A 23631-nucleotide genomic window follows, 5' to 3' on the forward strand; every position below is an offset into this window, starting at 1 on the left:
CAAGCTCCCAACAGGCTGCTGCTGAGTGTAGAATTGGGGAAAGTGACGGCAGTGTGTCAGTGTGCAGTGTGCCACCAGATGGCTGCCACAGGTGCAAATGACCCCAAAACACACAGATGACAGGGACCTGTCATAAAATAATAAGAAATGAGGAGTCTTTGCTTATCTTTATTTTGAATGAAACCTACTCAATTATAAGTTTATATGCTTTAATTTTAATATGACCATGTTTAATAATCAGTTTGCACAAATTTCCCATATTTTGATGATCATTTCTCACAAGCCAGTCTGAATCAGCACCAGTGTGAAACACTGTAAGAGCTTCAATTTGTCCATTGGACTGTTCATAGATTTTTGGGTTTTTATTAATTTGGGGCTCTTACAAATAAAGCTGTTGCTAATATTGATCTACAGGTCATTTGGGAGCTGTCTATGCAGGAATGGAATTTCTGTGTCTTAGGTTGTACTCATTTAATCAGTTTTGGTACATAGTACCGAAGAGTTTTCAAAAATTGTTATGTCAAATTACATACCCACTGGTGGTGTAGGATTTTCTCCACATTTTTCACCTTTAGCTGTGCTGATGAGTTTGTAGTAGCATCTTATTATTGTGGGGATGATTTGAATTTCCCTGATGACTAGTGGTGCTGAAGATATTTTCATAGGTTTATAAGCCTTTTTTTTAGCTAAATACCTGATCAAGTTTCTTATCCATTAAACATTTTTAAATCATGCTGTGCATGGTGGCACATGCCTGTAATCACAGTGGCTTGAGAGGCTGAGGCAGGAGGATCGTAAGTTCAAAGCCAGCCTCAGCAAATTAGTGAGGCTGTAAGAAACTTAGTGAGACCCTCTCTCTAAACAAAAAATAAAAGGGCTTGGGATATGTCTCAGTGGTTAAACACCCCTGGTTTTACTCCCTTGTACAAAAAAATTTAATCTATGTGTAAAATGTCTTTATATATAAAACATGACTAATTTGACACTTACATATTTTCAAATATTTCTTGCCACTTCCTGACTTAGTTGTTCATTCTATTAGTGGTGTCTTCTGATAAGCATACATACTTAATTTTAATTTACTCCAAAATATCACTGTTTTTGTTAATAGTATTTTCTGTGTTCTGTTTAGATCTTGGGTGTCTTATAAGAAAGAAAAAAATTCTCCTATATTTTCTTCAGAAGTTTTATCTTTTATGTTTCAATCTAACTAATTGGGAATATCCAACACAAGCCTGTTTCCTAAGATGTAACTTTAGCACACACTTTCATTTGGTTTTCATTTCAATATTGTTCAGGTGACTGTGGCTAGAATATCTTATGAGGCACCTTTAGCTGCTGTAATAATAAGTAACTTATGAAACTTGTAGGCCGTAGACTTTTCTCAGGTAACTATGAGACTATGTGACAATGGAATTGGATTTTAATTAGAATACTGGCAAGTGAGTCCAGGTTCCTGCCTTACTTACCTTGTGGCAGATCCTCTGTTCCTGGAAGCCTTCTTTCTATTGGTTGTCTTGTCACTCCCACGCTTCTATTGCTTCTAGATATTCTTCTGTTTTTTTTTCTTCTGGTTTCACTATTTGTAAAGTCTTACAAACGAAATTTGTCTCAAATGATTCTGAATGAGACTGTGTTCTGTTACATGTGTTGTCTGGGTGAGGCTATTTTACTCAGTTGTTTAGGTGCTAAATTTGTTCCTACTCAGAAAAATTTTAAGCATTCCCTTTTAGTTGAAGAAACCTCCCTACCCCCATTTAAAAAGGTCTGCTTTCATTGTTTGGTCAGTCTTTTCTTTCTAATGCAGAGAAGCATATTTAACCCATTTCTGTTGCTATTTTAAAATTATATTTTATTTTTTATTATTTTTTTTTTATCAAAGAGGAGGAGTGCTAGGCTTATGGGGCTGTTTATTCTGAAGAAATTTCATCACAGAGAGAGCTGATGGCTTTTCTTTTTTTCTTTTTTTTTTTTTTTTACATTTTTACAACATATTTCAGGGTATTTATTGAATCAAATGCACACTGCCTTAAAAGAGGGCCAGTATCCAGAGAGGCTGGGAGGCCTCATTTAAAAACTTTTGTCCAACAAAAACTTAATTCCTTAATTATGAACAATAGGATTGATATTATATTGACACTAGTTTAGTTTTCAGGTTATGTGTTATATAGTGTTTTGAAAATAATTAAATATTTGAAAAAAATGAAGAAAATTAAAACTTGACATGTTTGGTTTGGTCAGTCTTTTCTTTCTGAGGCAGAGAAGCATATTTAACCCATTTCCGTTGCTATTTTAAAATTATATTTTAAAGGATACTAATTTTTCTCATGTTCTTGATAGGTCTATGATTAAAAATTAATTTATTATCCTTAAGGTTTAATGTCCAAGTAATTGTTTTCACAGAGGTGAGGTTAATAGAACTTCTCTCTGAATGTATTAAACATTTTGAGCTGATAAATGCTAAACCTATAGGTACTTAGGCTTAATATGCCTGTGTGTGTTTGTTTTTTTCTGTTAATATTATGGGTTTGTAATTCACCTATTTAGGATTAATGACAAGAATTTTTCATTGCCTTGAAATTTCTAACAACCCTGTGAGTATTCACCACCAAATAATTTATACTTTCCGTGAATCCCAGTATATTTACTTAGGATTGGCATTTCTTGTCTATAGCAGACAAAGTTAGTCTCACAGATTTCTTTTCAATCGATCCTTGCTGTGATTTGCTTTAGGACTTTGGCCTGATGTCCTGAGATACTGACAAAATACCATCCGTTTTTGTTCAATAGTTTCATTTGCACTGAGAACACAATGTGAATTTGCTTTCATGGAAAAAAAGTGTTTTTACCTAATTTTGCTCTTTTCCTCTACAGCAATTCCCCAAAGACACAATCAACGAAGAAGTGATAGAATTTCTGAGCCCTTACTTTGACATGGCGGACTACAACATTGAAACTGCTAAACGCGTGTGTGGGAATGTAGCAGGTCTTTGTTCCTGGACCAAAGCCATGGCTTCCTTCTTTTCTATAAACAAAGAAGTTCTGCCTCTGAAGGTAAGCTTCCTGGTAGGACTGTGAGAGCCATGCCTGGAGGAGTCTCCAGGTCACAGTAGCACAAGAGGCTTTGGTCTCGGTAATCCACAGGGAGATCAGGTGTGAGGCAGACAGGACAGGGTATTTCTTTTCTTCTTCTCTGTAATCCCACTTCAGTCAGAATTGTGTGAGCCTTTTAAGCACAGGCTGACTTTCTTTCTTTCTTTCTTTTTTTTTTTTAAAAAAAAACGTATTTATTTATTCTAATTTGTTATACAAGATGGCAGAATGCAATTCATTTCATATCACACACATAGAGCACGATTTTTCAAGTCACTGATTGTACACAATGCATTTTCACACCATTCGTGTCTTCATACATGCACTTAGGGTGATGATGTCTAACTCATTCCACCGTCGTTCCTGCCCACTTGCCACCTCCCTTCCCCTCCCCCCCTTTGCCCTATCTAAAGTTCCTCCGTTCCTCCCATGCTCCCCCACCCAGAGCCATTATGAGTCAGCATCCTCATATCAAAAAAAGCACTTGGCCTTTGGTTTTTTGGGATTGGCTAACTTCTCTTAGCATTATATTCTCCAACTCCATCCATTTACCTTCAGATGCCATGATTTTATTCTCTTTTATTGCTAATATTCCATTGTGTACATATGCCACATTTTTTTATCCATTTATCTATTGAAGAGTGTCTAGGTTGGTTCCACAGTTTGGCTATTTTGAATTATCCTGCTATAAATATTGATGTGGCTGTGTCCCTGTAGTGTGCTGTTTTTAAGTCCTTTGGGTATAGGCTGAGGAGAGGGATAGCTGGGTCAAATGGTGGTTCCATTCCCAATTTCCAAGAAATCTCCATACTGCTTTCCATACTGGCTGCACCAATTTGCAGTCCCACCAGCAGTGTATGAGTGTGCCTTTTCCCCCACATCCTTACCGGCACTTCTATTGTTTGTATTCCTGATAGCTGCCATTCTGACTGGAGTGAGATGAAATCTTAGAGTAATAATTTCTCTAATTGCTAGAGATGTTGACATTTTTTCATATGTTTGTTGATTATATCATCTTCTGAGAGGTGTCTGTTCAGTTCCTTGGCCCATTTATTGATTGGGTCATTTGTTTGTTTGGTGTTAAGGGTTTTTTTTGGGGGGGGAGACTAAACCTTTCTTTTTTTTTCTTTTTTTATTATTAGTTGTTCAAAACATTACAAAGCTCTTGACATATCATATTTCATACATTTGATTCAAGCAGATTATGAACTCCCATTTTTAACCTGTATACATATTGCAGATTCACATCGGTTCCACATCCACTTTTTTACATACTGCCATACTAGTGTCTGTTGTATTCTGCTGTCCTTCCTATCCTCTACTATCCCCTCTCCCCTCCCATCCCCTCTCCTCCCATCTTCTCTCTCTATCCCATCTACAGCAGAAGAAACAATAAGAGAGGTAAATAGGGAGCCTACATCCTGGGAACAAATCTTTACTCCTCACACTTCAGATAGAGCCCTAATATCCAGAGTATACAAAGAACTCAAAAAATTAAACAATAAGATAACAAACAACCCAATCAACAAATGGGCCAAGGACCTGAAAAGACACTTCTCAGAGGAGGACATAAAGTCAATCAACAAGTACATGAAAAAATCCTCACCATCTCTAGCAGTCAGAGAAATGCAAATCAAAACCACCCTAAGATACCATCTCACTCCAGTAAGATTGGCAGCCATTATGAAGTCAAACAACAACAAGTGCTGGCAAGGATGTGGGGAAAAGGGTACTCTTGTACATTGCTGGTGGGACTGCAAATTGGTAAGGCCAATTTGGAAAGCAGTATGGAGATTCCTGGGAAAGCTGGGAATGGAACCACCATTTGACTCAGCTATTGCCCTTCTCGGACTATTCGCTGAAGACCTTAAAAGAGCGTACTATAGGGATACTGCTACATCCATCCATGTTCATAGCGGCACAATTCACAATAGCTAGACTGTGGAACCAACCTAGATGCCCTTCAATAGATGAATGGATAAAAAAAATGTGGCATTTATACACAATGGAGTATTACTCTGTAGTGAAAAATGACAAAATCATGGAATTTGCAGGGAAATGGATGGCACTAGAGCAGATTATGCTAAGTGAAGCTAGCCAAGCCCTAAAAAACAAATGCCAAATGTCATCTTTGATATAAGGAGAGCAACTAAGAACAGAATAGGGAGGAAGAGCATGAGAAGAAGATGACCATTAAACAGGGTGGAGAAGGGGGAGGGAAAGAGAGAGAGAAGGGAAATTGCATGGTAAAGGAAGGAGACCCTCAGGGTTATACAAAATTACATACAAAAGGAAGTGAGGGAAAAGGGGGAAAAACAAGAGAGAGAAATGAATTACAGTAGATGGGCTGACTTTCTAAAGACACTGGATCCATTGTGGGTTGCTGGATATTATCCCCCAACCACAGTGTCAGCTCCATGGAATCCCCAGAAAATCACAGCACAGAATTCCCCAATGGTGTTCAAAATCTCATGCCAGGGAATCCTATGAATGGACAGGATCAAGAGGCAGACACTGAAAGCAGAAAATTCTTAAAGCTGGTCTTGGTTTAAAGCACACATAGTACCCACTTCCATTGTCTTTTAGGGACTCTTCGTTATTTAATGTGTCTTTGAGGCTATGTATGTGTTTCCCCTTGAGCAGTTGAGCTAAGCTTCATTTCTAGATACTTCTCCACCACTAAAAGACATTGAGACTTCAACAAATGCAAAAGCAAGTACATTTTTGGAAAACAAAATATTGATGTCTCAAAAGTCATACCTTGTATCCTAGTTGATTATTTTGTTTTGTGTAAGTTTGACATTTCCCAAACATCAACTAAAATCCAGTTATATTTGTAAACTACCCAAGAAACTTAATGATCAAGGTAAAAATAATCAAGAGTAGCAGTAAGTTGGTATAGGATTGCAAATTCCATTGTACTTTCTAATGTTACCCATACCAGGGCCATTTAGTAAGTAGTTGGGATCCTTGGCATCTTAGACAACCAAAAAGAACAACGTTTCATTTGATTTGGAGAAATTTAGAGCAAATAATTGGTGTCATACTGTCTGACCTCATGAATACAGGGGCTGTTGAGGACTCCAGCATAGCTCAGAAATGCACATTCTTATATTGTAAGAACTGAATTATACCCACCACGTCACATTGAAGTACAGCTCATCCTTTACACGTTTTTATTCCATGCATAAACATACATAGTATCTTAAAGGGAATTACAGTTGGATTTACAATGGGTAGTTTTTGTTTTATTATATTTAATTTTTATTCCACATTACAATGGAATCCATTTTGACATAATTATACAAGCACAGAATACGTCTTATTCTAATTCAGACCCCAGTACCTCTCCTTCCATTTCCATCTTTCCACCCTGCTTCCTTTCCTCTATTGATTTTCTGTCATTTGTTCATAATTAAAAAAAAATAATTTGTGGTGGATGTACATGATGGTGATATTCACTGTGATATATTCATATGTGTACATGGAAAGTTATTCAGATTCATTCCACTGTTGCTTATTTTAAGGATAATGAGCTAAAAATGTTGAACATGGATACTCTGAATAGACTTACATAAGAACAATGAAATCTCTTGTCCAGTGTTTAACGTTTTCCACATTTCAGCTTCTTTCCAGTTCCAGAATGGTCTGTCCAGTTAGTGAGGGGGATACTACCAGGAGGGAGGACCTTTTGCATGCTCCTGGACTGTTTCTCCTTCTGAGAAGTCCATCCTGATTGCCCTCCTGTAACCTTATGTGCATGCAGCATATTGGAGCTTGCAGCCTGTCAGGTCCCTCCCGTGTCAGGTAGAAAGATGCACACAGTTACGTGGATTCTGCATGCTCACTTCCCTCGGCAGAGGTAGATGAAAGGGATGCAAGTCACCAGCAGGCATTTCTGCTGAACAGACGAAGGAAGACAGACCCAGCCCCAAGCCTCACTTATTCCTGGAGGGGCTTCATTTGTAAGACCCTGCTTCATGAGTGAGCAGAGATCAAGGGCAGCATGCCCCAAGCTCTGGATTGAATGCCTCCAACTCATTAGTAACAGAGTCCTTGAGGAGATTCTCTCTTTCATCTTGCAATCCCTATAAACACGCCACATGACTTTGATTAGTGAATACATTTAAACTAATATGAATTGTAACGATTTATTTATGTTTACTTTTTTTGTGGTGCTTCTAGAGACTCAACCCAAGGCTTCATGCATGCCAGGTAGACACTCTACCACGGAGCCACATCCCCAGCCCTAACTGTAACAATTTAGATTCTATTCACTCTCAATTATAATGAAATTTCCCCTTGAAAACCCCAGGACACCAGCAAATATCAAGCCACACCAAGAGAAGGTCTCAGAACAATAGAGCTTTAAATATTGGATATGGACAAAAATAACAGTATCTGCCATTTATCAGGCACTTGTTGTGTGCCAGGTACTAGACTTGGGTTTTGTAATGTCAGATTATTGAGTTGTTACAAAAAATCTTAGGAGGTAGTTTTTCATTACTTTAAAGGAGAAACTGCGGCTCACAGTTGAAGTAACCAACCCAGAGTTTTAGAGCTTTTAGTTGGGTTTGAAGGGTTTTGCTTAACAACTTTTGAGCATTTTACTTAAAATAAACTTTATTGATTTTTTTCTGAATGCAATACTATCGAATAGTCTAAGTCTTGGGCCTGTGACAGTGTGACATTGGCGGGTTGCTGTGGTACGTTGTTTGACCTGGTGGCCTTGCTTTTCTTCCATGTTTGGTGCACAGCAGCAGTTGCAGGACATAGAAGTCAATTCTTTCTAACCCATATTTTTTAAGCCTTTGCCTTGGCCTGTTCACTTGTTCTGGCCAATTATGGAATTCTGACATTCCCCTGAGGATATGTTCTGCCAAAACTTGGAAGCCCAAAGTTTTGAAGGATGAAAATAATTTACCTCAGATATATTTAAAGAAATAATCTACACATCTCAAACTTTGGAAGGATTATGGCTTCCAGTAGTGGATCTACCCATTAAAATAAATTTTAGTATTTGGTAGATTTAACAGAAAATTGAATTAAAATTATTTTTTTGAAGAATCAAAATTCCAATCAGCATGGGATATTTTCTACATCTCAGCTTTTGCTAATATTACTTTTGATTTTGTCTTTGATTTATTTAAAAAGTTTCCTTAGGACATATTGTTACTTGGTCACAGCTCAGGTATCATGAGCCCAGCACCTTGAGAGAGGATCATACTGTTTTCCTCAGCTGGGAAAAAGATCCGATTCCAAAGTCCAAGTATGGTTTCTATTGGGTGAACATGTATCGCTCTTGCAGCAACATGAAGTTGAAAAATCATAAGTTGAACCATTCTAACTCAGGAACTATCCATAATCAGTTTTTTTTTCTACCATGTTCACTATTACAGAATTTTATAACTTGCCTTTGAATGTTTGTGTAAGTTTCTGATCTGGGATAAGAAAACTATGGCCCATGGGCCAGATGTAGCCCACCACCTGTATTTGCTTTCATTTTATTTATTTATTTTTATTGGTGTGTATTGATTATGCATAATGGTGAACTTCATTGTGGCATATTGGTACATGCATATAACATAATCGGATCAATTTTGCTTCTAAATGCCTCCCTTACTCTTCCCTCCTCCTTCCCCTTACCTACTCCTTGTATCTAGTGGCCCTCCTTCTACTTTCATGACATTGTTCCCCTATTTTTCTCCCTCACTAGTTTCCACACGTGAGAGAAAATGTCCCATACCTGTCTGACTCTATAGCTTATTTCACTTAACGTGGTGCTCTGTAGTTCATGTTTTCCTGAAGATGATATGATTTTCTTCTTCCATGTGGCTGACTAAAATTCCTTTGTGTATGTATACCACATTTTCTGTATCCATTCATCTATTGGCAGACACCTAGACTGGTTTCAAAACTTGGCTATTGCTATCACTTGTATTTGTATGGTTCATGAAAAAAAAGAAGAGTTTTTACATTTTAAAATGTTTTATGTATGAGTAATTAAATTACAGCTTTGATTTTATTCCTTAGAATAAAAATCCTAGAATATCTACTATCAGGCACTTTACAGAAAAAGAAAATTGCTGATCTCTCTTCTAGTGAACTGTAATTTTCTGTTGTAACAACCTGCTTAGACTTAAAAACACAACAAGTTCATATTAAGATTTGGTTTCCAACATAACGCAATGTGAAAAGATTCTAGAAGTGGAGCAAAGGAAAGGTATAGATCTGTGACTTTGCTGAGTTCTTGGACTCTGGAATACAGGCTGTGAGATGGTGTCCTGCCTGTCCCTTCACGCTGTGTGTGTCCCTTGCAGGCCAACTTGGTGGTGCAGGAGAATCGCCACGTCCTGGCAATGCAGGATCTGCACAAGGCCCAGGTTGAGCTGGATGAGAAACAAGCAGAACTCGATGTGGTGCAGGCCGAGTACGAACAGGCCATGACTGAGAAGCAGGTAGCCATTCTTGGGCGTGAGGGGGACTGTCAGGCACTACTTGGCTATTGTAATCCTTCCTTCATATTCTATTTCTCTCTCCAAGGGTTTGGTCTTCTAATATGCCATTGTAAGTTAAATAATCCTTTATTATTAGACTTTATGTATATATATGTATTAAATCATCAAAATTAATCTGGTAAAGATTTCTGTGACATGTATATTTATTATTATAAATGACTCCTGAATGACTGCTCAAATAGCCAATTATTTGTTCACACTCATTTTATTTCACAAGTATAAATTTTTTTATAGGAAGAATCAGCAGCTAACTTTTAAGCATAGAGAAATGGAATCACTTGTTTTTGAGAACTAAGCCCATGGGCTGGGAATGTAGTTCAGTGGCAAAGCTGGTGCTTAGCACAGGGAGGGCCTGGGTTCAAACCCCAACACCCAAAACACCAAACAAGAAGCAAACAAAATTTAGGCCTAAAGTCAAGAGCCTGCGGAAGTCTGGGTTTAAGGTATTTTATTGCCACAAAGTCAAGTGTGGCTGATATTTGTGTAGGAGCCTCAGGTTCCATATCTGATGGTAATTAATCTAAATTTCATCTAAAGTATGGACGGTGTGGTGTGAGATAGAGCAGCAATGATACCAGAACTTAGCATGAGAGACTTCCTCATTCTTGGACTAGGGATATGTATGTCTTTACAATTTTTTTTTTGTACTATGTGATATTAGCATGTGATATTAGCATGTGTGCTTGTATTCTGTCTCTATTTTTTCATTAAAGGGAAATCGTCAGTGATGTGAATTTCTGTAGTCACTTAGTTATTAACATCTGTGAGGGTCTGGCCACTTGGTTCAAGGTACCCCCTGAAGGAACTTGCCCAAGTTTCTTAGACAGGCATTAGAGATGGGTCTGGACACATGGAAACGGGATCTTAAGCTTTCTGTGAAATGAAGGGCTCACAAGTCCCAGAGGGCAGATACTGTATGTCTTAAAGTTGTCTTTTTGAGCCAGAAGCTATGTTTATCTCAATAAAAGTCTTCTTCTGGTTACGTCCTTTTCAGACCTTGCTTGAAGATGCAGAGCGGTGCAGACGTAAGATGCAGACGGCGTCCACGCTCATCAGTGGCTTGGCAGGTGAAAAGGAAAGATGGACAGAGCAAAGTAAAGAGTTTGCAGCCCAAACCAAAAGACTCGTAGGTCTGTGGATTCTTTTATTAATGAGATCATGTTGATAGTGATGGGGAGTTAGGAAGCCTCAGCTTTAATCAAATAGGACTTGATGATTCCAATTTTCATTGTGTGTGTGTGTGTGCGCGCGTGTGTGTGTGTTTGTGTGTGTGTGTGTGTCTGTCTGTCTGTCCGTCCATCTCCAGCCACTTCAGAGAGATGGATAATGGTCTGACATCTATGCTCTCCACACCAAAATGATCAGGTCACTTTGGAATTCTCCTGTGAGTATGTAAGAATATTGATCAAGGGCATTTTGAATGAAGGTTCTGTCTTCTGACCTGTTGTGTCTCTTAACTTGCAACAAAACTTGCAACAAAAATTAAAATAATCCAGTGCCTGACTACTAGCAGCTCTTCTTTGTTCGGCTATTTGGATGGTTTAACAATGCACAAAACTCCTGCTTATTCACACAGCATGGCAGCACAGGGTTTCAATTTGGTTTGTGGAATTCAGTTTTAACAAATGGTCATCAATTCAATTGTTTTGAGTCTTGATGTGCTGAAAAATTAGAAGAATGATCATCACGTGTTTTAGTGGTGTTCGTTTGCTGTTCTAGGTGATGTATTGTTGGCTACAGCTTTTCTGTCTTATTCTGGTCCATTTAACCAAGAATTTCGAGATTTGCTGCTAAATGATTGGAAGAAAGAAATGAAATCCAGGAAAATTCCATTTGGGAAGGATCTAAATCTCAATGAGCTATTGATCGATGCCCCCACTATTAGTGAATGGAACCTCCAGGGTCTGCCCAATGATGACCTGTCCATTCAGAATGGAATCATTGTCACAAAGGCATCACGCTACCCTCTGCTAATCGACCCACAGACTCAAGGCAAGATCTGGATCAGAAACAAAGAAAGCGGCCATGAACTCCAGGTAATTTGTGTTCCAGGCTATTTATATTGCTGATAAGTTTTGCTTCCCAGGATTACTAGCAATCCAAAACAAAGAAATGTTTGAAAGCCTTATGGATTCTTTTTTGATAATCCTAGATGCCAACCGTTACATTAACAGATGGCAGCTTAAATCTGATAACAAAAACTTTCCCTAAATCTCATATTTGCTCTTGTGTTTATCCCTGGGAATGCCCTCTTCCAATGGTGTCAGACTCTGTTCCGTTGGGCCTACGGCTCTCTTTAATAAACAGGGGGGCAGAGCTGTATTCCACTTCATGTACAGCACTTCCTCATTATTCCATGTCTGTCCCCAAAGGGGTGTTGGTGAGAGGAGAGGAGTGTTGCCAGGCAGCCTTTATTTACTGCTTTCAGTATAGGGAAGAAGGGTTTTCCAGAGTCAAGGATTTCTGGAAACCTCTTTGTCCCCCCTGAGAGAATGCTTTAGGCATCATGTGACATCAGCCGTCTGTCTCTGTGCACAGCATCGTGAGGCTTGCAAGAGTAATGCTGAGCTCCTGTTTCTAGATCACTTCTCTCAATCACAAGTACTTCAGAAACCACCTGGAGGACAGCCTCTCTCTTGGGAGGCCCTTGCTCATTGAAGACGTCGGGGAGGAACTAGATCCAGCTTTGGATAATATTTTGGAAAGAAACTTCATTAAAACCGGATCTACCTTTAAGGTAGGTCAATCCTGTTGATAACAGTGTGCAGGTAGGAGACCAGGTGACTTCGACATAGATGAAATCCTCTCAATAAGCAGCAGCTCACACCAGAGGGTGGCCAGAGGACCTTTTCTTTTCTGCCCTTCCTGAGTTGGGCTTCAAGTGTTCAAGATCAACGCTGTCAGGCATGTATGCTTTACTTCTGTAATGAGGAGGCCGGTTCCACTGGATATCTGACCTTGGATAGATTTTAAGCCCCTTCCTTCCACACGTGGGAAAGCTGATAAGAAAGCCTGGGTGCTTCTTCCCTTGGCACTGGTTGGAAATTAAAACCACACAGACTCCTGCGCAGGCCCGTTCCCGCCTCTTAAACGCTGTACAACCCCGCACCACCTGACCTGTTCCTTCAAACCACTTTTGCTACTTGCTTGCGGGCTGGCTCTTATCCCTCCCAAAGAAATCTCAATATGTGAACCCTGAGCCTTTCAGAGCCTTCTGATCCATGTTTGGCATCCTCAGTCTCAATCTCTGAAACAAATTTTTCAGAGGTTGTTGCTCCTCTGTTGGGTGAGGGCTCCAGCTTGCTTCTGTAGTGTGATCACAACAATTTTGGTGCCAAATTCTGTATTTACTCCATGGTGTGTATTAGAAGGTATTGGCCAGCCTTCCTCTCTTCCTTGTATCTCAGTGGGTCAAAGCCCTGAGAGTACCTAGTGACCTTTCTTTTTTAGTACACAAATTATCTCCAGTTGAAAAACTCTTTAAAGCAATATTTGACCCTATACAAAAGGGCACAGTAAAGTGTATCTTTCTTTTATTACTTTTTTTTTAATGGAAAAGGTGAAAGTTGGTGACAAGGAAGTAGATGTCATGGATGGCTTCAGACTGTACATCACCACCAAACTGCCCAATCCAGCCTACACCCCTGAGATAAGTGCTCGAACCTCCATCATCGACTTCACGGTCACCATGAAGGGTCTGGAGGACCAGCTCCTGGGGAGGGTCATTCTCACAGAAAAGCAGGTGAGTGAAGTGTGGCTGCTTCCTCTTCTGCATTGAGCTGAACCTTCCACTGAGGAAAATAATATGAGAAAAGTTGTCACAGGACTGTGCTTTCCCACCATAATTGTGTTTTCTCCATTGATTCACAAGTATCTTTCTTCTACCTAAAGAAAATTATTCACCATTTATCTGCTCATATATTTCTTAAATCACCCTGTTATTAATTGCTTTCTCCACACTGATATGAGGGTATCCGTTTCTTTTTTTTTTGCATTATTATTCTGGTATTTTGTTGCTTTATTTTTCTGAAAAGTTTGTTCTACTGTGAATTCTACTCACCTGTCGACCTTTGGTATTCTAAGCATGTCTAGGTTGTACTTTCATTTGATTCCTTATTATACTTTTAGAATATTAGGTACAAATTTTGTACTCTGACAGCAAACACTGTCAGTTCTGAATTGTTGTCTAAGAGCTCTTAGATAACGCAGTGGGTCTGGTGTGAAACTTTAGAAGTTGTGACACTGGAGTTTGATTGTGCACCCTCTGGAGTCTGCTCACTTAACGGATGCTCTAGAAACACAACTCTGTGTCTCTTTCCTTTGCTTCTTTTTAATGAGATAACTTAATGCTCAGTGAAAGATGGTTAAGGATTTATAAACTTTCTTTTTCTGAGTCAGCATTTCTTCTAGGGAACATGCAAACTTAAGTAGAGAAATGTGGAGGAGTTTTAAAAAAATATTTATTTTTAGTTTTAGGTGGACACAATATCTTTATTTTATTTCCATGTGGTGCATGGAATCAAACCCAGTGCCTCACGCATGCTAGGCAAGCATGCTACCACTTGAGCCACATCCCCAGCCCCAATGTTGAGGATTTTAATGAGACTGTTGTGGCAAAGCTGCCTGAATTCTTGAAGCTGCTGTGGTCTTCCTCCTGGGCTCCTCAGCAGTGAGGAGCTGAGTTTTCCCTAAGGCCCTTCTGTGGGTCCTGAAGGTTTATCTATCGGCAGGATCTTTGCATCTGCACCTCCCGCTGTCTTAACCCTTCCTGTGGGTGGCTCTTGCAAGCTCTGCTATGTGTCTATCTCATGCTTCTTCCCTTCCTTTCTCTTTCCTCCTTTGGATATTTTAGAACCATCCCTCTTTATTTTTAATTTACAGAACATGAATCATAGAGACAGAAAGTTGGAAGTTGTCTTAGGAGCACTTACTCCAGCTTCATCAGTGGGTGCTGTTGGTTGACCTCAGGATGGCAGGACCCATGCCGGAGCTCCGCCACAGACTAGCTGTTGAGGCAGTAACGGCCTTCGAAATGCATACTTGTTTATGTTGGAGTCCTGCATGAAGTCTCAGTGGAGGTAGTTAAGGAAATTTGGCAGTGCCACATAATTACTTGAACAAGGACTGGGATTTTTGATTAACACCATGGACTGTTGAGCAAGCAGGAATCCTAAGGGCCTCTTGGGCCCACACCCATCACTGGGCTCTGGCTCAGGGGCTGGGGTGAGGGAGATAAGGGACTTTGATAGCAGTTTGCATGATATCTTTGTTCTTGGTTTTCTTAAAGTCAGCTGAGACAACACACTTTCCTTGGAGAAGGTAATTTGGCCAGACAGGTGTTGGTCACAACAACAACAACAACAACAACAACAATAACACTCTCACCAGCACTGAGCCTGACTTGCTGCAGCAGAGGGGACTCTTGAAGCTCCTTCAGAGAGATAATGAATGCCTTGCACAGCCCGTAGGGATCCAGAGCTGAGCTTGCTTCTTGGGAAAACTGAGTGTTTGAGAAAATTACGCCTTTACTGTTGTCTTGTTATCAGAATCTGCTACAGGCTTACATTGAATAGTTCTTACAAAAATATAAGAATTGTCCTCTTTTATAACAACTGGGGGCCATATTACCCTGAACCCCATTATAAGATAACACGTAGCCTTTTTATTCTTTTCCAATCTAAAGTCTCATCATGCAAGAAGTGGGGTGCTGGGCCTCCCTTTGATGGACTTTAACAAGTCTGCTTTCTCCAAGAGAGTTTTTCCTTTACACCCTTTACTCTTCCCACCAGATCCCCAAATCTGCTCACATGGCTGAATCTTCTCAGCCTGGGTGGTGACGGTGGGTTTGAGTTGATCTCTGATGCCTTTGAGTCATTTTCCATAATCTAGATAATAAGAAGATGCTAAAAAGAGACCCGTATTACAGGCTCACTGGTGGTGGAGGAAAAATCAACCTCTAAGTTTTCTTGTTTAATCTTCCTATTTCCTATGTAGGGTACAGAAGAAAAATTACCTTTGATAATACTGGATGATACCTTTAAAAATTACTTCTTAGCCTTATTCTTTTTTTGTGGGGGGGGGACTAGGGATTGAACCCAGGTGTGCTTTACCACTGAACCCTTTATATTTTATTTAGGGACAGGGTCTCACTCAGTTGCTTAGGTCCTTGCTAAATTCCTGAGACTGGCCTTGAAATTGGATCCTCCTGCCTTAGCCTCCTGAGTCACTGGGAGAACAGGTGTGTGCTCTATGTACAGCAGTCTCATTCTTAATATATAGAATACTGAGCACTGACGTTGACCCCCTATGTATGTTACTGACTCTCTGCCTGTGTATGTATCTATCTATCTTTGCTAAGAGATAATCTCTTGATGAGCAAAAGGTTTATAAATAAGATTATTTTGATTCACTTTCCCCCATCATATTAATTTGAAAAAGTAGTATCTTCTTATGAATTAGTGAAACTAAAGTAGTGGTTGAATAGAAATATGTGTTAGCCAGTCAAATAAATGAAAAGTAAAATAAAACCATGCCACAAATTAGATTCTCAGCCTTTTAAACTGAAATAAAAATCAAGCAGCAAATGTTTTATTTTTTCACAGATAATCTTTTTTTTTAAATTCCAAATAGTACTTTAAATTGTACTACTCATAGTATTTTATTTTCATCAGTTTCAAACTTTGAAGAGATGAAATTCTTAGCCTTATTTTCAATTATTTGGGAATATAGGAAGCTAATTGACATATTTGTTTAGTGTTATTACCAGTGATATTGTTTGTTACAATCATCCCAATAGTCATTTAGTCTTTTTTATTTATTATTTTTAAAATTGAAATTGAATAATTCCCCATTATTATAAACGTCACTGTTCATTTTAGTAATAGTGGTTTTTCAGGAGCAACATAGAGGCATGAGGTTAGCTCAGTCCCATGGTTCTTCAATAGGACGAGGTTGGAAAACAGGTTATAACACCTGTTGTAAACTCTCTTGAGAAGCTGGGACCTTTCAAAATGACCTGAATAACTATGAGCAGAAAGGAAGTGAAGACCTACAAAAAAAAGGGTCAGCAGGAAGACCAGTTATGACGGTCCAGAAATGAAGAATCCTAAATCAGGGGGGGTGGTTCTATAATTGGAAAATACTGCACAGAAGATAAAAGTTATTGAGTAGGAATGATTAGAGGATTTGTGCTATTTTTCGATTTGGGAGCCCATCTTGACCACTGTTGACACAAACGTGAACTCAGGATTAGGTGTCTCCGGCAAGGCGTTCCTTTTTAGTAATCCACCTTATTATTTACTTTCATGATGATGTGTGAAATTCTAAAATATCCATATCTTTTGTGGCAACTTTTAAAAATATGTAGTTATTTTAAATTGACACATACAATTGTATATTTAGAGAATATAATGTGGTATTTCTCTGTATGAATATAATGTGTAATGATTAGACCAGGCCAATTAATGTATCCATCACCTCAAACATTGATCATTTCTTTGTGTTGGGAACATTCAAAATCCTTTCTATACTTAGCTATTTTAAAATATACAATTTAATTGTCACTCACCCTTCAAGTCTTGGTAACCATTCTTTTCTCTCCTCTGAGATTCACATTTTTAGCTTCCCCCCATGAGTGAGAAGATAATTTGCCTGTGACTTCTGATTTCCTCTGATTTCACTTAATATCCTCCAGCTCATGCATGTTGCTGAAAATAATAACATTTTCTTCTTTTTCATGGCTGAATACTATCCTTTTGTGACATACCACATTTCCTTTATAAATTTATCCATTGATATTCACCTAATATGGTTCTGTGTCTTTTTTAAAAATTAAAAATATTATATTAGTACCTTTTAGTTACACAAAGTAATGGGTTTCATTGTTGCATATTCATATCTGCAAATAATACTGATGATTCCATATCTTGGTTTTTCCAACTAGTCTTGCAGTGAACAGCAGTGCAGAGCACTCTTCAACACACCAATTTTCTTTCCTAAACACCCAGTACTATCTAAATCTAGTCACTCTCTCAGCCCTGTTGTTAGTGACATCCTCATGATCACCCCACTCTCTGCTTTATTTCCATTTTGCAGATGAAGGTACTGAGGCTGATGGAGTTATGTAACACGGCCAAAGTCACACAGCCAACAGTTTGCATGTCTTCCTGATGTCAAAACTGTCACTCTTTCTACCTCTTCCCAATCCTTCCCTTACCAGTCTTCAGGTGTGGATGATCTGTACTTGCCCTGCTTGGGGAACTCAGAAATGATAGGGTGAGAAGTTTACAACTTAAAGATTTTCCCCATTGTTGTCTCTTTATTTCCTAATGTAACCATAATGTAAAGATTTTTTATTATAACTGCTTACAGTAAAGATTTTTATAGCATCCCTTTAATGTCATTTGTTTGTACTAGTGTCTACATTTCCTGAAACTTAAAATTCTCATCTACTGAATAAATGAATTAAAATAACCACCGAGGAAGTTTTTAAATGTAGCCAGATGACAGACGGAAGCCATGATGACAAGGGCAGGTTTTGTTTGAGTTGCTTTAGCTCAACAGTTAAGAACTGATAGAAGCTGTGAACTTTTGTTTTGTCCTTGCTTAAAGATGAAATTCTTTCTTTTCTAGACTCTCCCTAGGCCTAAGTCACTGGGCTAAAAATTTGGAAGTGTTCTATCCATGGGAACTGTTTAACTAGAGGGATTAGCTGTCCAGAACACAAAGCCGATGCCTTTGCTCTTTGCCTTTATCCAATTTTGTTACCATGACCCTATATTTTTAACTCCATGGTCTCAGAGAGAGAACTTTCCTGTATGTATATCCGGTACTAAGATTAGATTTTCCTGTTCACCATGCATTTCAGTTTATCAATTTGACAACACATATAGCTTTTAATCATTCATTCCGTAGTGAATGCCTACTAGGCAAAGCTCTAAGAACTGAATATAACAGGGACCAAGGCAAAGCCCCCCAAACCAAACCATTCTTCAAACATGACATGCACAATAGTTGTATGTTGCCATAGAAGGTAGCACATGCTATTAAAAATAGATAAAAGGAGGTCTGGGGAATCAGGTGGTAGGCTGTACTGGTAGGGTGGTCGGAGAGGGCCTCACTGAGAAGGTGACATTTGGGGGAGACTTGAAGGGAAGGGAGACAGTCATGTGCAAGAAGAACATACCTGACTCATCAGCAGCTCGTGCACAGACCCTGAGGCAGGAATGTACCTTGTGTGTGTGAGGCAGTGGGTCTCTAGGCATGGGGCTCAGAATAGCACAGCACACCACTTGGGCACATGTTAGAATTACAAATTCCTGGACCCTGCTCCGAGCCTCCTAAGGCACTCGGGTTTGAAACCCACTCATTTCAGAAATGCCGCTTGTGGCTAGAGCAAGTGGAAGGAGGGGAAATAGTAGGACATAAGGTCCCAGTAGTAATAGGAGAGAGGCGGCTTGGCAGAGCCTTGGAAGCCTGGGTGAGGAAGGAGCTTGCCTTCTGAGTTGAATGATCGTCCAGGGGAGGGTTTGGAGGGAAGTTGTGCATTTTAGTCCATCATTCTGGCTGCCATGTGGGAAGAGACTCTGGGGGTCAGGATGGAGGCAGGGAGACCTGTTTGTGTCCTGAAATTTGAAGGAGAGGTAAGGGTGGTAGGTTGGCCCAGGGTGGTGATGTTAGTGGAAGTGAGAACGATAAGCTTCTGAATCTATTTTTGAAGTAGAGATGATAGGATTTGCTGACGAATTTGCTGTGGCGTTTGAGAAAAGAGTGACCCAGGAGGACTCACAGGTCTTGCCCGAGCTGCTGGGTGAATGAGGTTGCCCTTTGCTCAGGATGGGGAAGACAGGTTGAGCGGCCTTGCAGCAGGATCCGAAGCTTAGTTCCTCTGCTGTTGCTACGTTGGAGACACCTCCCTGAAGCCCCAGTGGAGAGGCTGAAAGGGTACAAGGCAAGGAGCTGATGAGAAGCTCAGGTAAAGATTTGCAAATGGTCAGCACATTGTACAGGTTTAAGACAAGACATAATCTGTAGAGTGGTTGTGGGGATAAGATTCTCATATTCATGAGGTAAGTACTAAAATATGTATAATTTTATTACCCTCAGGGAAAGAACTTGCATAACGGTTAACAGTGACCGTTCTGGCTTCTCCTCTTTCGTGGTATTCATGTGAGTGCTGGAAGATAACAAAAACGAACAGTCCCATTATGTTCCATTGGATTTTATGGTTCATCATGGCATAGATTTCGGGTTCTCTCACCAGGGCGTAGAGTCTGAACCACCTGCTGCTCCATATTCAGAAGGCCCAACTGAGCATTTTCCTTTCTGACACTACTGCAGGAGTCTGAGCTTGTGCCCAATGTCCAGGTGGCAGCCCCGAGTCAGACACAGAACTGCAGAAGGGCTTTCTTGTGACATTGCTGTTCAAGTCACCGTGTAGTTATATGGGATCATACTTTATTATTGCAGTTAAATTTAGGTATATTGTCAACCGACACTACATTTAGAAAACTCTACAAATAAACTCTGTAATGAATGTCTTTGTTTCAGAAATTTTAAATGTGATTTACTCATTGCCCTTTCCATTTTTGGTTCTTTGTTTTAGGTTCGAAGTTAGGGTCTCTCGTATAACAATTTGGCTTTCATGTACAATTTGGGTGCCAGAGGCACATTTTCTCTGTTGTTCCCCAGTCTCTGGGCTTCCTGCTTCCTTGGGGCTTGTTCAGTTGAGTTTCTTCCTTTCTCCTTCTCCAAACTGCCGAGTGGAAGAAATAGCCCACAAGGATAGTAGCCGTCCAAGCCTCACCCTCCTACTATCTACAGGTGATTCAGAGGATACGGAACTTCACTTCTGGAGAGACCGCACCTTTCCAGGCCAAGAAGACTTTTCAATTTAAACAAACCCACAGTAGCAGCTTAGGCTGCTTGCCTAAATTTTTGTTGAGTTTCTCTTCATAGGAAAATCCCCCAAATCACTAAAAATGACTTGACTTAAAAAATAAATAAATGATAATGGGGATATCGGAAACATTTTTTTTTAGCAAATTTGATATTGTGTTCTACCTGTTCTTCCTCTGTTGTTGTTGTTGTTCCTCCTCCTCCTCCTCCTCCTCCTCTTCGTCCTCCTTGATGTTAACACTTCCCACCAGTCGGCTCTGATTAATAAAGTACAGAGCAGATGCTTGAGGGTAGCCATGCATGTTAACTTTTGATGCCCTGGAAAGAGTTGCTAATTTAGGAAGGAAACACATTTATATAAATTTTCAGGAATTAGAGAAAGAAAGAACTCTTCTTATGGAAGATGTAACCGCGAACAAAAGGAGGATGAAGGAACTAGAAGACAATTTGCTTTGCCGCCTGACCAGTACGCAGGGGTCCCTGGTGGAAGACGAGAGTCTCATCGTTGTGCTGAGTAACACCAAAAAGACAGCTGAGGAGGTGACCCAGAAGCTGGAAATTTCTGCTGAGACAGAAATTCAAATTAACTCAGCACGGGAGGAATACAGACCTGGTGAGTCCGATAATGAAAGACAAATGTCACAGGAAAGCGCATCGAGAAAGAAATGAGAATTAATGGAAATTGAACAAAGCGGGAAGTTGTACAAATGGCTGCGCGAAGCCAGGTGGCCAATTATGTTTTGGGGATTTCTCTCGGGAATGTCAGCAAATTTGAGATGAAAAAAAAATTGTATAATGGTGTAAAGTTTCTGGATGCTTATAATTCACGTTTGTTGACAAGTCCTTTAAGGTTCTCATGAACATATGCTTAATTTAGAAAAGAAAAGAAGAAAAGAAGGAGGTTTATTTGAAACATCTGATTGCAAGTTCGTGCCATCAGAGGAGTTAGTGTGGCATGTGGACCATTGCTTATCATTTGATGATGATATGCCAGGGTTTTGTTTAGAGGCTTTGTCTTAGGAAGATGGTTCTCTGGTGCTCATCCTCAGTCACCTAAATGCAACAGGTGCTTACTGGTTATTCCCGGAATCCACTCTAAGTATTCAATGGGCTCTCCTTTAGTAAACTAACATTGTGCCTGGAAAAGAATGAAGCAATATTACTTCATCTGCTGGTGGAGAGTCAGGAGCATCATCTTCATGGTGTCCTGTTTGGCAAACTTGAGGCCGAGGTTAGGCACGGACTCTTCATGGGCATCAGAATGAGGTCCTAAATGGCTGCCCCACCTGCTGGGTGTTAGATATAAAACCTTTGACTCCTTTTGGTTGTCTTTTTCACCTGTGCAAAATATATTTGTAACAGATTCTAGAAGGAAAACTAACGATTGATTAATGCAAATAGGAGACTGTTTATCCATAGCTGGTCAGTTAGAATTAGATGCAGTTAAACATCAGCATTGTTCTAGATCCCATTTCTAAGAGGCAGCCACTGACAAGACAGAAGGTTGCGAGTTGTCGTTTTCGTTAGAGTTCAGGCTGATCTGTGTGCATGATCATTTGTTTTCCACTCATGTAGCTAGCGCACGCATGCCCGCTCTTTGTCTTTCAGTTGCTACGCGGGGCAGCATCCTCTACTTCCTCATCACCGAGATGCGCTTGGTTAATGAGATGTATCAGACTTCGCTCCGCCAGTTTCTAGGCTTGTTTGACCTTTCCTTGGCCAGGTATGTCTGTAGCTCAGGAAGCCACGCTGAATTCTTTATCTGTAGACTAGAATAATGACATTACGTGAAGAACTTCCTTTTTCTTTGTAAGAGTCCATTTCTTCTTTTTTTTTTTTTTAATCTAAGATTAATTACCAGTGTGCTCACAAATCATTCTGATTTGTCAGTTTACGCGCAGAGAAAGCTATATCTACTATTCATCCGTTGACTGGACTCCTTTGGTTTCACATGTTTCTATCAAACAACAACAAAAAAATTCCCAGGACGTTGTAGTGAGTGATCAGGCCCTGCAGGTAAAATTGATTTGGACAACATGGAGGATTCTGTTATGTTGTTTCATGTTGAGAGAAAGCTTGTTATTTTAGATTCAGGAGGCTTACTCAGTGTGTGAAAATGGGAATTGGTCCTCCAGAATTACTTATTCTCCATTAAAGATGCTGTTTTTATAGGCAATTGAACAAGGCAGTGGGGATAAGCCTGATTTGAATGCTGTCTTCCTCAGGTCTGTCAAGAGCCCCATTACGAGCAAGCGGATTGCTAATATCATCGAGCACATGACCTACGAGGTTTACAAGTACGCTGCCCGCGGGCTGTATGAGGAGCACAAATTCCTGTTTACCTTGTTGCTGACACTGAAGATCGACATCCAGAGGAACCGAGTGAAGCATGAAGAGTTTCTCACTCTTATTAAAGGTCAGGAGAAAGTATCGTACACAGGCGCACATGTCAGCATTCATGTGAAGGCCCTTTTGCAGTATTATCATGATGACTTTGGTTGTAACAGTTTCCTTGTATTTCACCTAAGATGCATTTGTGTGAGATATTTTATTTATTCACTTATGGAATGAATGATGAATATTTGTTGAAGACCTATGGCGTGCCAGGCCATGGAATAGGTATTTGAGACATATTAATGAACCAAACTGCTGGTAGGTGTGTATATATATATATATATTTGGGGAAAATACAGAAAATATAATGGAATAATAAATAAATTATGGCTTATGTAGGAAGATAGTATTATGCAAAAACAGCAAGAAAGGGGAGAAGGAGAGTTCTAGGGAAGGGAAGGGTAGGGAAGATTTAAAACTTTTAATGGGTTATTTAATGGTGTCTTTTAGAGGTCAGGCCTTCCTTAGAGACTGGCAGGTGATCAAAGATCGGAAAGAGCGAGGACACCATCCATAGGGACATGTAGAGGAAGAGTGTCGAAGGCGGGAGACGGCTGTACGCACCTCCTATGGTCGTCAGTGACAGAGATAAAGCAAAGTGACCAGGGTCACCGTAGCAGAGTGGGCAAGGCCGTGGCAGCTCCCTCTCAGGGACTGCTTATTCTGCATCTATTGAAGCATTGCTCACAGGCGGGTCCTTTGGGCCACTGGAGCAATGCAGCTGAACGAA

The 23631-nt window shown here is 39.8% G+C and overlaps 1 protein-coding gene across 2 annotated transcripts in view; it reads left to right on the forward strand.

Annotated features, from left to right (window-relative positions):
* The window catches only part of Dnah5 (dynein axonemal heavy chain 5), a 279864-nt gene that overhangs the window by 205575 nt on the left and 50658 nt on the right, over positions 1-23631 (forward strand). For both annotated transcript variants that reach the window (XM_078018064.1, XM_078018069.1), the window contains exons 60-68: positions 2875-3054; positions 9414-9551; positions 10606-10741; positions 11331-11647; positions 12193-12348; positions 13171-13353; positions 20877-21120; positions 22116-22230; positions 22733-22923. In XM_078018064.1, coding sequence (XP_077874190.1) covers positions 2875-3054; positions 9414-9551; positions 10606-10741; positions 11331-11647; positions 12193-12348; positions 13171-13353; positions 20877-21120; positions 22116-22230; positions 22733-22923 — 1660 coding nt within the window. The remainder of the gene's footprint in view (positions 1-2874; positions 3055-9413; positions 9552-10605; positions 10742-11330; positions 11648-12192; positions 12349-13170; positions 13354-20876; positions 21121-22115; positions 22231-22732; positions 22924-23631) is intronic.

Source organism: Ictidomys tridecemlineatus, chromosome 1 (genome assembly GCF_052094955.1).
Source record: "Ictidomys tridecemlineatus isolate mIctTri1 chromosome 1, mIctTri1.hap1, whole genome shotgun sequence".
Taxonomy (NCBI): domain Eukaryota; kingdom Metazoa; phylum Chordata; class Mammalia; order Rodentia; family Sciuridae; genus Ictidomys; species Ictidomys tridecemlineatus.